Source organism: Emiliania huxleyi, assembly GCF_000372725.1.
Source record: "Emiliania huxleyi CCMP1516 unplaced genomic scaffold EMIHUscaffold_957, whole genome shotgun sequence".
Classification (NCBI taxonomy): Eukaryota; Haptophyta; order Isochrysidales; family Noelaerhabdaceae; genus Emiliania; species Emiliania huxleyi.
The window spans coordinates 1-13,361 of NW_005194902.1; the positions used below are offsets into that span (position 1 = coordinate 1).

Genomic DNA, 13,361 nt, shown 5'->3' on the forward strand with positions numbered 1-13,361 from the left:
TGACTGTTGTTCATCTTTCTACATCCTCCATCCTACTTCCTGTCGTCTGTTGTTTGTTGTGCCCTTGTTTGTTATCTTTTGTTTGGTTTGTTCTCTTGGCACCTTGGAGTGCTGGGGGGGGCGACAGGGAGGATTGGCCTGGAGTTATGTGTACGCCTACTCAGGGGGTGTGTGTGTGGCAGCCCGCTCGCTGGCTGTGTGTCTTGTGAGCCTGTCCAGCGTCCACCCATACCAGCGGTGGTGTCCAGTCCGAGCCTGGCTGTTCTTCACCTTCCTACATACATACATACATCCCTCCGCGCGCGGCATCGTGGCAAGCACTCCCTTCCTTTGCTGCCGCTTCTCGCTTCAATTCACGAAGGTCCCCTGTGGTGAGACCGCCCCCTCCATGCCCTCAACGAGAAACTGCACTCCCGCGGGCGTCCCCGAGTCCCCGCGCCGATACGTCTGAGGTGCGAGGAGAGGAGGAGCGTCGCCACTGCGCCCTGAGGCGCGGCGGCGGCGGCGGCGGCGAGCGCTCCGCCCGAAGGGCGAAGGAGGCAGCGCCACGTTGCGCGGCACAGCCGTAGCTATCAGTGCGCCGGGGATGTAGCCAGGACTCTGCACCGGATGCCCGCAGAACCAAAAGGGATGGGAAACGCCGTCGAGGTGGTGAGTGCAGAAAAAAAGCGCAACTTGATACCGCGGATAACCTCAGAGGGAGTGCGAGTGGCAGAAAAGCGCAACTTTCAACCGATAACCATTTGGTGGCTCGATTCCCTGGGCGAGGCGAGTCAGGCGTATTTACTGTTTTGGGCGAGCCGCGCCGCCGGATTGGGATTATGGTAGATGAGAGGCCGCCGCCCTTGCAGGGCGACGCGGGCCCAGCCGCAAGCTCCTTATTGTCGCAGACGGCCTGCGGTCGGCTGGCTGGCGGTGAAGTCGTCGTGGCACCGCTGGCGAGGCGAAGCGCAGCCGGCGAAGCGCAGCCGGCGAGGGGCTGGCTCTCGTCTGCAGGCACGAGCGTGCGTGGAAACAGCTGGGCGGTACCGCCCTGGCTGGCCGCGGGCAGGAGGTCGTGGGAGAGGGGCGTCGCCGCGGCTCGCGGCGGCTACTCCTGCGGCTTGCCGAGGAGGGCGTTCCTCAGCCAGGTGTTGCCCAGCCCGCCGAGGCCAAAGGCGGGGAAGATGCGCATCGAGCGCGCGCCGACCGTCTCCGTGTACTTTTGGCGCAGGAACGCCAGCCGGTCCGAAGCCGTGCGGCCCGAGCCCAGCTTGTGCACGTAGAGGTCGTACGCGATCAGGTGCAGCGGCACCGTCAGCCACTGGATGGCCATCACGGGCGCGATCTGCGAGACGTACTTGGCAGTGGACGGCGAGTAGTCCCTCTCAACCATGGACTGGGAGATCGCCGGCGGAAGGGAGAAGGCCGTCGCCATCGTCCCGAGGTCGCGCACGAAAAAGAGGCTCCACGACACGAGCGGGAACGGAGCCGGCGGCTTGCCCGAGAACCATATGCCAAAGATGCGGTCCTTGCTGGCCGCCGCACCGAGGTTGACGAGGGTGGTGCTGGCGAGCTTGGGGATCTTATTACTCCTGCTAGAGGCTTCGCAGACGCTGTCGGTCCAGTTCGCCGCTAGGTAGGTGGCGGTGTACACGCCGTGAACGACAAAGTACTCGCGCGACGTCAGAAACTTGTGCGGTGTCGTTAGGAGTTTGACCAGCGCAGTCCTCATAGACGCGCCGAGCGTGTTTGCGCCGGTGGCATTCTCGACGACGGCCTTGTCGATGATGGTGACAGGGATGGACAAAGCTGCAGAGGCGATGAAGGCGGCGGCGAAGTCTTTAGCTAGGGTGATGGCCTCTGGGACCGCCCAGCTCGAGGAGCCGCCCGTTCTCTCGACCGCCTCCGTGCTGGAGGTGAAGGGCGGCATAGCACACGCGCGCGTGCTCAGTTCTCGAAGCTGGTCGGCGCACGCTCGGGCGGGCGGGCCGGCCTCTTGTAATATGGTGCCCACTGGGCCTGCCCACACACACCGGCCAAACACCGGCGCTGCGTGCGTCGCGTTCTTTTTACAGTGGCCAGGGGCGGGGCTTGCATTTTTGCCGTCGCCAGTCGCACTCCCAAACGCTACCGTCGGGTACTTATTTTAAGACCAAGTAAACAGCAATAGATCCGGCCCTCAACCGGCCTAATCGGTACCCAGCCCTCACGGAATCGGTCCCTCGTTGTACAGCAATCGATCCTTCACAGCTGCCCGCCCTGCCAAACTTGCCGAGAATCGGTCCTCCATGAATGTTCTGGCATGGATTGTACTGTCGGGTAGGTGTTAAGTGTATACCCTTGCATGCTCCCGCCAGTGTGAGCTGTATCTGCTGTGCCGAACGTGCGCGTTTGGCATGCGGGACCTCTCACCTGGTGCGCGTGGCAACGGGTCTGTGGGGCGGCCCCCTGTACCCCCTCCCCCCCCCGCCCGGGTGTTTAGCAATTGGTCCCCTTGGTGCAAATCGGTCCGCCCCCTGGCTCCAGGGAACTGATCCGGCACTACACCCGGATCTATTGCTGTTTACTTGGTCTTAAAATAAGTAAGCGACGGTACAACGGGGGCGGCGGCGGGGGCGGCGGCGGCGGCGGCGGCGCGACGGGGTTGGTAGGGGGGTGGGGAGGCTGCCGTGCTCGAGAGCACGAGAGCTGCCGTGTGCGCTGCGCGTGCCCGGTGCGCGCACCGCACACCATACGGCGGGAAACAGACGGCGAGGGGGGCGCGGCGGCAGCGGCGCAGCGCGCGCGCGGCGCGCGCGACGGAGGGGCGGAGCAGCGACCGCTGAGCGCGGTCGCTGCTCCGTCTGTCCCGGAGCGCCGTCTGCGCGGGGTGCGCCAAGGCCTGAGGGCGGGCGGGCGGGCGGGCGGGCGGGCGGGGGGGCGGGGGGGGATAAACGCTGCGCCGCCCCCGCACCAGCGACACCGGCCGCGGCTCGCCTCCACGCGCCGGCTCGGAAGAGGGGCTGTCGGCGGCGCACCAGAGCGGCTTGCCTCGGCGCTCGAGCCGCCGACAGCCCCACTCCTCGACGTGACGGCCGCTCCCGGAGCCAGCCGGTGCGTTCCCGACCCACGCCCCCTCTCGCACCCCTCCGACCCCCCCTGCGCGGCGCACCTATCCGCTGTGCGCCGGCTCGAGCGCCTATTGCCAAATCGCGACGTTTGAGCGCAGGTACGCGTCCCACACGTCACGCGCGCGCAGGAGAGTTTGCGGCGGTGCTGTAGCGTGTACTCGCCGAGGGCATCGCGCCGAAAACCCCGCGCGTTCCGCCCCAGCAGAGGCTGCAGCCGATGCGACAAAAACACCACTGTAAAACGGTGAGTACTTGGGGTTGAGTGGGCTTGCTTGCTCCCTTAGCAAAAATGCAAGAATTTATTTGTTCTTTTTGGTTTGGCGTTAGAGTAGCGTCCAAACCGGTGCAACACCGCGCCGTTCGTGAGAAGGGGCGGGGGGGGGGCGAGTTCGGCTTAGGGGGTTGTCCGGTGGAGGGGGCCCGGGCGGGCGGGGAGGAGCAAGGTGGGTCGGGGCGGGCGGTCGGGGCGGGGCGGGGGCGCGGGGCAAAATTACTCGCTCGGGTCAGGGTGTAGGTATATTTGTTTGGGTGGGGCGGGGCGGGGTGGGGATGTTGGGGTGGGGCGGGGCGGGCGCCGGAGTGGGAGTCATATCTCATATGACTGCTGAGCGAGAGAGAGTTTTAGCAATACCAAACAACTCTACACTCACACATCATTTGGGGCCTGGTTTTGATGAGACTACTCTCTCTCTCTGGTTTTGTGTTGTTGCTGCTTCTGAGAGTTTTTTTGTTTGTCTGCTTCTGGTGGGGCGACGGCTTCTGAGGAACGTCGCCCGCGCCTTTTCTGTCGTGTGAATCGTGTGCGACCGCCTGGGGGCAGTCTGTGGGAAACTCGCCGCGCACAGGAAAAAATTAAATCATCTTTTTTTCTTCCCTTGCGTGGACTTGTGCAGGAGCGCCCGCCGCGGACCTAGTTCCCAACCTCCCCGCGCGGGGCCGCTCCGGGGCGACCCGGGCGCCCTCCGACCACGCTGCCACACTACTATCCTTCACCAGTAATGCTTGTCCCAGCACGAACTGCGCTCGAAGAGCACAACTCGGTAGATCCTCTTCATACGTCGACCGCCGATGCAGAGCAGGGCGGTGCGGCTGAATGCGCCGCGGATTCAGAGACCGCTGACATCACCGCGTGCCATGCGACACCGAAGGGTTCGCGGCGGTATGCACGCCTCGCCACCGGTTCCGGCGCCGGTGCGGAGGACGGCGCTGACGAAGGCGGCCGGACTACCCGGCGCGAGAAGCGCGAGAGGCCGCGCCGAGCCCGAGGCCGGACGAGACCCTCTCCCCGCGTGCAGCGTCGCGCTGTGGAGCGTGCGAGAGTGGGCGAAGCTCCATCACCACTGCAGCTGTGCAGACACGCTGCTGCCCTATGCACAGTTGGGCTCGCGCCCGGGCTCCTCCTGATGTCGATGCCCTTTAGCGGTGAGGACGCACCACAGGTCGTCAGGCGCCCGCACCGATCGCCGGCGCAGGCTTGGTACGACGCGTACGTATTCTGGCGATCAGCACCCCCTCCCGACCCACCGCTGCCACCGCCATCATCGCCGCCGCCCGCTCCACCGCAGCCCTCGAGCCCGCCACTGCCGCCATCTCCACCGCCGTCTCCACCGCCGTCTCCACCGCCGGCGTCGCCTCCTCATCCGCCGCCGCCCGCACCGCCACCTCCCACCAGGCTGAGCCCAGCCCGGTGTGACGCCCTCTTCCGCGATCGGGACGGCATCTTTCGGCAGATGTGGAACCGCGAGGGGTGGATGCAGCTGCACGGCGGCGAGCCGTGCTGGGGCCGCAACGACGGAGGCCGCTCTTACTTTGACAACGTGCTAATGGGCACCAGCTGCGACAACAATTGGTACGAAGGCTTCATGGGCTGGCAGGAGTGGGACGGGGATGCGCCGGCTGTCCTTGGCTTTGACAGCAGCATCGACGGCTACTGCCGAGGCCTGCAGGGACGGAGGCGGCGGCTGGCGCGGGGCAACGCCACGACTGGCAACGCGGCCGATGGCGACGATGCGACCACCATGAGCAACCGCCGCCGGCGGCTCAACGCGGCGTGGCTGTGCCACGAGGTGAACCGCAATATTTTGGTGAGCAGACGCCTTTCGCCGGTAGAAGTAGTAGGCAACCTTAATTCCAAGATCTGGCCCCTATCCACGCTAAAGCGACTAGCGACAGGGGACCCTGCCACCTTCACCCCCTCTTACCTCCCTCGCGCCCCCTCAGATGTTGTTTGGAACCAATGTGCACGGCATCTCGGCGCTTTGTTAAGAGGAGGAACGGGAGGAGGCGGTGCGTGAGCGCTCGGCTATATCTCGGCTATAGGCACTGGCGCAGGCTACAACAGCTGCCGAAATTTAGAGTGGCAGATCTGCGCGGCGCTGGGCAGGCTTCCAGGCCAGCGCTCGCCGAGGATCGTCTTTTCGACGGCTCCAAGCGAGCTCGACACCGCGGGAGCTCGGCCCCTCGGCAAGTGCGGTGGCTACAAGCCGCGAGGCTGCGGCTGGCAGTCGTACGCCAACGATGACATTTTCTTCCTCGAGGTTTGCATATACGCCAAGATATGCCGGAATCGCGACAAGCTCTTCCGGCTGCGCCGCGGCGAGTTCTTCATCTGCGACGTCGACGAGGAGGGCTTTCGCGACTTGCAGCATCTGCTCGCCGACGGTCCGCACCCAAAGCGATGACCCCGACTGACCAGCTTCACCACCTCCAGGTTCGAGCGAGCCGCGCGCGCGCTTCAACGCACGGGCGAGTCCGACGACAGCCGGGGCCCCCCGGGGGCAACGGGAATGGGTATGGCAAGTATGATTAACATATGTCTCCTATATCCCGTTTTGACGTATTAACGCGTTCCGTGTACACTATAGTGTAGTGTGACGCCCAGCCTGAGGGGCAGCCTCTCCATGATCGAATGCGCGGGTCGCGCATTCACACACACTCCACAACTCCGGGGGATATTACGTCACGTAAAAGCAACTCGATTGCTTTTACGTGATTACGCGGCACGCGGCTATACGCGCCGAGAGCGCGGATATGTTTGCTATTTGGGACGGCTATTGCGATTGCGGTATATCGCTACAACTCTTTCGGGCGTATCGGCGCGCCCACGGTCGCCGAAGTGTTTACTAGCGTCTGTTCTGATCGTATAACTTTTGTCAGTCACCAAAAGGGCCACGCGCGCCGCGCGGCTCCTCTTTACCGCCCACGCACCCGACGGTGCGTGGGGAGCCCTATAGTGTGTGTGTCGAACGCGTTCTGCAGTCTCCACGTCTTCGCGTTTCAGCTTTTCTCTGGTAGCGTAGCAGGACGGGAAGTCGGGAATGATATGATAGTAGGGGAGTAGAAGAAAGCACAGAGGAGCCCTGCGCACGGCGACGCACGACTTCTTGTGCAGCTCACAAAATCAAAAAAACTGCGGCCGCCAGCGACTGAGCGTCTCCGGCTGTGGCGGACGGGGAGAGGAACACAAAGAGACGTACGGACGTCCATCCACACGACTGGGATGAGAATACTGGAGAGATGCAGAGATGAGGTCGAACCTGCTGATTCAACAGCCGCCCACAGGAGCGCCGCCTCAACACGGGGTCTCGGCTCTATCGAGCCATGCTAGCTCCAGCCGCAGCCCCACCCGGCCGCCCGTCCCCGAGAGGGTGTGTTCCCCCGCAAGGGGTACGGCTCTTACTACCGTAAGTTACTCTTACTAAAAAAGCACACAGAGAAGACACTAATCCTGGGAAGTGCCACGGGAAGCACAACACAGCCTGAATGAAGCTCTTGGGGTGAAATTCTGAAAAACGTGCAGCACTTCTAGCCGACATCGACAAAAGTCACTCTCTAGCCCCGCGGCGAGCGGCCCCGCCGGAGGCGAAGAAAATTTTGCCATCTAGCGCTCTCTAACACACATTTTTGCACAAATCGACGCCTCCAAACAAGTTCAATAAGACTGGTCTTCACTGCAGCACGCCTCGAGCGAGTAATGCGTCTGTAGGCCAATATAATAGAGCTTCTCGCGCGCGCTCCTCAGCTGGCGGTCCGCAGGGCCGCCCGGGCCGGGCGAGAAGCGCAAGCCCGCCAGCCGCACCATGTGATTCACGATGATGAGCGTCTCGGCCTCGAGCAGCGTGTAGGAGCGAAGCTTGCCCTCGCACTCGCGTTGCTCGAGCCTGAGCCACTGCGCCTTGACCACGAGATAGCCCGCGGGGATGGTGTCGGTGTTGACGACCGTGTCCTCGGCCAGCGTGTACGCCTTCCCCTTGAGCACCGCCAGCCAGTAGAGCCCCTCGAGCGACTGCTCGCGCCGATCTGCGCGGCGACAGCGGCCTGGACAAGTCCGGCCAAGTCGGTTACGGGGAGGGCTACTCCACGAGGTCTTTGCGCGGGGGTGGTCGGGCGCCAGGCGCCCAGTCGATTGCCGCATAGTTCGTCGTAGTAGCCCTATCATAAACCTCTTATTCACACCTTGCACTTTGAAAAAAGAAATATCCGACCTTTGTCGAAGATCCGCGGAGGGTTATCAGAGCATCACCCCTTGAGAACTGTGGAAGACTTCGTAGCCCTCCGATCAGTTCAGAGCGGTTTTTGAAATGCAAAAAATGGCCGGTAAGACAAACGTGCGAAATCTCTTGTCCTCTCTCTCTCCTCTTCTCGTCTGCCTCAGTGTGTGTTCCCTCGACACATATAACGATCACAGCTCACAGATGCGTCACGGTAACTCCATCGGCGCAGAGTTCAGACTGCGGAAAGGTCACTGCCGTCACAAAAAACGCCCGAGCTCAGCGCATCACATTGCTCCGCGCCGGCGGCGTCATCTCCCCGCCTCATGAGGCAGCCCCGAGAGGAAGCACGGGTCGTCGGGCGACTCGGGCGAGTACGTGTACTCGAGCCTGCACTCGCCGTCGAAGAAGCCCGAGGAGGAGGAGTACAGCTCCTCGACCGAGGAGGCGAGGCCGGCAAACATCACGATCAGCCCGGCGGCGATGTTGAGCGTCATCCAGGCGAGCCGCCCCGCGCCGAGGGGGACGGGCGCCAGCGCGATGAGCAGCACGTACGGCAGGAAGTAGGTGAAGGCCGTCATCCCGATGGCGCCGATCAGCGACTGCACCGCGATCAGCCGGTCCCCCTCCCCCGAGAGCAGCAGCTGCGCGACAAAGACCTGCGAGCCGAGGAAGAGCGAGCGCACGAGCAGCCGCAGCAGCCACGGCGGGGGCCGCGGCCACCCTCGGCGCGCGGCGGCGGCGGCGGCGTCCTCCTCCTCGCGCGCGACGGGCAGCGGGGCGGACCGGGCGGCGCGAGACGAGATCTCGCGAGAGGAGATCTCCTCCTCGGCGCCGGTGTGCGCCCTCCCGTCCGCGGCCGCCTCTGGCCAGGGCGCGCTCCTCCCCGCGGACGGCTCGTCCTCGGAGGCGATCGAACGCAGCCGCGCCGTCGGCGTGTGCGTCGCAGGCGAGTGCGGCGTGGGCGGCTGTGTCGGCGGGGTCGGCCTCGACTCGTGCCTCGGCGGCGGGTCTGGCGGCGCGCTGCAGCAGACGGTCGGGTCGATGCCGAGTCGCATCTCGATGTCGAGCATCATCACCTGGCGGGCAACTAATGATCAAGGAGCCGACAAGGCTCGCGGAGGGCCCGAGACGTCGCGTCTCTGTGTCGGGCGGCCTCGTCGCCAGGTTGCCGACCAGGTACTCCCCCGCTGCATCTCGGCTGTAGCTCGGCTAGATCTCGGCTAGATCTCGCCAGGTTGCCGACCAGGATGAAGTAGACCTCCTGCACGACCTGCACGCCGATGGAGGCGGTGTTTGCGGCGTTGCGCGGGAAGTTGAGGTTGATGTTGGACCAGGAGAAGTCGCCGTACGCGTAGTAGCCCACGATGCCGCACGCCCAGTAGAGCGGGATGGCGACGCCGTACGTCCAGTTCATCACACTCGGCCACGCGGACGGGGTCGACATCTCGCGGATCTCCTCGGGGTAGAAGCCGTGGCCGCCAAAGGCGTACGCGAAGGCGGACAGGCCGAGGAAGACGTCGTTCAGGTCGCGGCCCTGCGGCGAGGTTGCGTTGGAGAGCGCCTCCTCTCCTCCGCCCGAGAGAGCGCCGCCCCCGTCTGCAACCCCGAGCAGACCGTCGTAGCGCGGCCCTGGCTGGCACCGCCACGGCCGCACGAGGAGCACCTCGTAGAACATGACGGCGACGTTGATCGCGAGCGGCAGCAGGCCGAGCAGCGCCGCCGCCCACCGCGTCTCGTGGTACGTCGGCAGCTGCAGCACCGGCAGCGAGACGGCGGCGGCGACCAGCAGCCACTGCCACTGGCAGAGCCGAGACTGGTCGAAGAGCTGGCCGAAGAACTGCTCAAAGTAGATGAGCTCCGCAACCGTGGTCAGGTAGTAGGTCGCGAACTGCAGCACCAGGCAGCAGCCGGCGCCCGCGTCGCGCCACGCCTGCGGAGACCAGCCTCGCCGCGCCGCGCAGGCCGCGAGCGCCTCGCCGCAGAGGCCCGGGTAGCTGCCGATCTTTGGGCGGAGGCGGCAAACCTCGCCCAGCACGAGGCCCGTGTCGTACGTCACCACCGACGAGTACACCAGCGCCAGCATCCCCACCGTCCACCCGGTCTGCGCAAAGCAGGCCGGGATCGCACGCGGCACGCACATGAAGGCGAGGCTGTTGGCAGTGATGGCCCAGGTCGGCGCGCGCCGTAGCGGCGTGCCGGAGGCGGCAGCGCGCGGCGACGACGACGCCTTGTCGTGCCGGGCCACGCCCGCGTCGCTCGCCTCCACATTGAGCGGGATGAGGCCGTTCTTTGCTGCACCGCTCACAGCGCCAAGGTCACTTGGCCCTCGCGATATGGCGGGCAGGTTGTGCTGCGGCTCCGGCGCGCCACCGCCGCCGACGGTGACCGACGCAACGGCTGTGCCACGGACGTAGGCATCGCTGGTGGCCATCCGCCAGCCTCCACCTCGCTGACCGCGGCCAAGGTGTGCTGTCCCCTCCAAAGAGAGACTTGCATGGGCAGAACGAAAAATTGCACGGTGAGCGCGGCCCGGGGTTGAGCGTTTATGTGAGCGCGGCGCTCTCGGTGCTCACAACTCTCTCAAAAATCCTCGAGGGGGCGCTCTCCCTGTGCTCACAACGCTCTATTATTAAGTCGGGCGTCGACTGACAAGCCGCGTCGACTCGCGCGCCGCCAGAGGCCAAACAAATCTAACACTCACACGTCATTTCCAGAGGCCAGAGCCGAGAGCGGCCGCGCTGACTGATCGCGCCCGCCGGCGATTGAATCATGGCGCGAGGCGCGCTGGCTCCATGGCAGCACGTTGAAGCAGAGCAGGTGGGGACGAGGAGGAGCAGGACGCGCGTGAGGACGCGTCGCCTCTCTGCTGTGAATAGAGGGAGAGTGCTGCAGCGTTGGAACCGAAGCTCGGCGCCTCGCCCTCAGCAGAGCGGGCGAGAAAAGCTGAAGCTGTTCGCGCCACACTGATCGCCCCGCCTTAACTTGGACGCTTGCTTGAGCCATGCCGCGCGCGTACCCCCGACGACCATGTGTGCTGCAAGCGAGCGCTTGAGAGTTGAGTGCCGGGGGGGCGACTGTGAGGTGGGAGCACGTATCATGTGACGACGCCACCGAATTTCTCGTTTCGTGAGAGTCCTCTTCATCATCGTGTCGAAACGGATTTCTTTTTCCTTAGCCGGAGAGCTCTGAGACGCGAGAGACACTCGCGCTGCCAAGGCGCCCCATGCCCTGTGGCGCCCTCAGCAGGCGGCCCGCCACGAGCCGCTCGCCGCCGCCGCCCGCGGCCGAGACCACACGCGAGCGCCCGCCTTCTCCTCGGGCACGACAGCGGCTCGAGCACGGGTGTGGAACAAACAACACCTCGTGACCAACTGGCAGTGCACTGTCGGACAAACGCGCAGCCCGCCGGCCAGTCCGATGGTGACCAGTCCGATGGTGACCAGTCCGCCGGCCGAGCAGGCGAGGGGCCAGCGGGCTGAGCCCGCGGCTGCAGGCGAGCCGCCGCCACAGCCGCGGCAGCCCACTCTCCCTCCTGCGTGCTCACACGTCCACCCGCGAGCGAGCCGAGAGCGTCGCCGGGAGCGAGTGGGTGGCGGCCGATCGGCGACACTTGGCGCCCGCCAGAGCTCTGGCTCGGGCGCCGTCGGGGGCAGCGCGCCGCACGCCTCGCCGCCGCCACCGCCGCAGCTCGCCCCGCCACCGCCCCTCACCCCTCCTTGCGGACCAGCGCGCACCAGTTGCCCGTGTCGTGGTACTCCTCCTCGAGGCTGGCGCCCGGCACGGAGGCGATGAGCTCGGAGAGCTCGCCTGAGGCGTCAGGCGGCGCGAGAGGACAGGTCCGGGACAGGGCCGGGGCGTGCGGGAGTGGAGGCGGCGCGAGGGGACAGGTCCGGGGCGTGCGAGAGTGGCGCCGCGAGGAGGTGCCGAGGAGTGTGCTGCGCCGAGAGCGCCGAGAGCGTCGCGGGCGAGGGGTGCGACCGCGCTGCCGAGGTGCGGGTGGGCGGCTCGCCCTGCGAGTACACGTGGCAGTATCGCTGGAAGACCGTCGCGCGCTTGTCCGGCACGTGCACGCCTCCCGCGGCCGCCTCGAGCTCGGCCGACCGGCGCGGCGTACTGTCTCGCTGGTGGAAGGGCACGAGGACGTCTCGCGCGGCGAAGCCTAGGCGCGAGCTCGTGGACGCGTCGAGGACGCTTCGTGCGTCGGAGGCCGCCGGAGCCTCCCGCGCCGTGGTTGGACACGCCCTCCTGCTGCTCGAGCGCCCACGCGTAAAAGAGCGCCACGCCGCCTGCCCGGAGCACTCGCATCGTCTCGGAGACCAGCGCACGCCGCCGCTCCACCGAGGAGATGTGGTGCAGCACGGCGATCGACAGCGCGGCGTCGAAGCTCGCGTCGCGATACGGGAGCGCCAGGCAGTCTGCCACCAGCGCCTCCATCCGCATCTCTCTCGCCGCGATTCGGACGAGCTCGCTCGAAAAGTCGCAGCCAACGGCGGCGAGGCCGCTCTCGGCGCAGGCAGGCGCGAGCTTGCCGTTCCCGCACCCCAGGTCGGCGACGAGCGAGCCGTGCGGCAGGCTGCGCACAAACTCGACGACGCGTGGCCAGGCCTTGTACCGAGTGCCGTGCCACTGCCACGCAATCGCGTCGTAGACGCGCCGGACATGCTGCTCCTCGAGAGCGGCTTGTGAGGCCAGGAGCGAGGCGGGGCACTCGACGTTGTCCTTGGGAGGCATATACACGCAGGATTCCTATAGGGGCGCAGGGTGGCCGCAGCGCACCTCACCGCCTTTTTTTCTGCGGTGTAAAATTCTTTTCCTGGGACAGTCACGCGTCTCGAGCAAGCGTTCTGTCTGAGGTGAGCATGGGCACCAGCTGATCGGTCGAGCAAAAAGAGCGAACGGCCAGATCACGCTTCACGGGTCGGTGCAGCACCTCGCGTCGTCAATCAGCACCGTCTCCACATTGACGGCGCGCCCGTCCGCCATGATCTCGCCCACGAGGAAGCCCTGCTGCCCGTCGCACGCCCACCCGCCGCCGCCGCCCGTCAGCCAATTGCGGTTGGGCGCGATCGACGCCGTGCCGGCGTAGCCCGACTCGTGCGCAGCGGTCGCGTGCCGGTGGCCTCCGAAGTAGGAGATGCGCGTCTCGTGCGAGCGGAGGAGCCCGATCGTGTCGATGCCGCCCGGCCGCCGGCCGAGGAGGAAGTCGGTCGGGTAGTGCGACACGACGAGCAAGTTCCCGCCGCGGTTGGCGGCCACCCGCTCGCGGAGCATCCGCGCCGAGGCGACCTCCCGCTCGGCGAGGGTGCGGAGGCACTGCGCCGGCGAGCACCCCTCGGACTGGACGAGCCAGGGACACGACTTGGACGCGTCGGCCGCGTTCATGTCGAGCGCCACAACCTAGCGGGGGGAAGGGGCGTGGAGCCGGGGGTGCAAAGGGGAGCCGACGTCTGGCGGCGGCCGCGCGCCTCAATGTTGACGCCCGGGAGGGGCCGCGCGTGGTAGTAGGTGGAGGGCATGTACCACGACGTGTTGCGGTGCCTCGCGCCGTGCTTCTGCACCTGGTGGCACTGCTTCGGGTCCGAGAGGCAGCCGCACCGCCAGTCGGGCGCCTCGTAGTCGTGGTTGCCTATCCTCGAGCGCAACACACACCGCCTCACACGCGGTGGGCGGGCTCGGCCGGGGGAAGAGCGCGCGGGCGATCGGCGCCGTAGACCGAGTACCACTGCATGTGGTCCATCCCGTGGTACACGTCCGACCACTTCTCGGTCCACTGCGG

General features: G+C 66.0%; 4 protein-coding genes across 4 annotated transcripts; all 4 read right to left on the minus strand.

Annotated features, from left to right (window-relative positions):
- Positions 1–1,090: 1,090 nt before the first annotated feature.
- EMIHUDRAFT_121655 (hypothetical protein) lies at positions 1,091–1,912 on the minus strand (the record flags this gene model as incomplete). Its single annotated transcript, XM_005756663.1, has 1 exon — positions 1,091–1,912. One exon carries the CDS (start codon positions 1,910–1,912, stop codon positions 1,091–1,093), a length of 822 nt encoding a protein of 273 aa, XP_005756720.1.
- A 5,762-nt stretch (positions 1,913–7,674) lies between these two features.
- On the minus strand, positions 7,675–10,063 carry ACPT4 (amino acid/polyamine transporter). Its single transcript, XM_005756664.1, has one exon. It carries the CDS (start codon positions 10,014–10,016, stop codon positions 8,673–8,675), a length of 1,344 nt encoding a protein of 447 aa, XP_005756721.1. The 5' UTR covers positions 10,017–10,063; the 3' UTR covers positions 7,675–8,672.
- Positions 10,064–10,732: 669 nt separating this feature from the next.
- Positions 10,733–12,333, minus strand: EMIHUDRAFT_446673 (hypothetical protein). The gene is given in 4 exon segments (XM_005756665.1): positions 10,733–10,995; positions 11,011–11,515; positions 11,527–11,744; positions 11,812–12,333. 3 exon segments carry the CDS (start codon positions 12,314–12,316, stop codon positions 11,126–11,128), a joined length of 1,113 nt encoding a protein of 370 aa, XP_005756722.1. The 5' UTR covers positions 12,317–12,333; the 3' UTR covers positions 10,733–10,995; positions 11,011–11,125.
- Positions 12,334–12,435: 102 nt separating this feature from the next.
- On the minus strand, positions 12,436–13,361 carry EMIHUDRAFT_460265 (hypothetical protein). The gene is made up of 3 exons (XM_005756666.1): positions 13,292–13,361; positions 13,051–13,211; positions 12,436–12,982 (listed from the first exon to the last, which is right to left on the minus strand). Exons 1-3 carry the CDS (start codon positions 13,320–13,322, stop codon positions 12,497–12,499), a joined length of 678 nt encoding a protein of 225 aa, XP_005756723.1. The 5' UTR covers positions 13,323–13,361; the 3' UTR covers positions 12,436–12,496.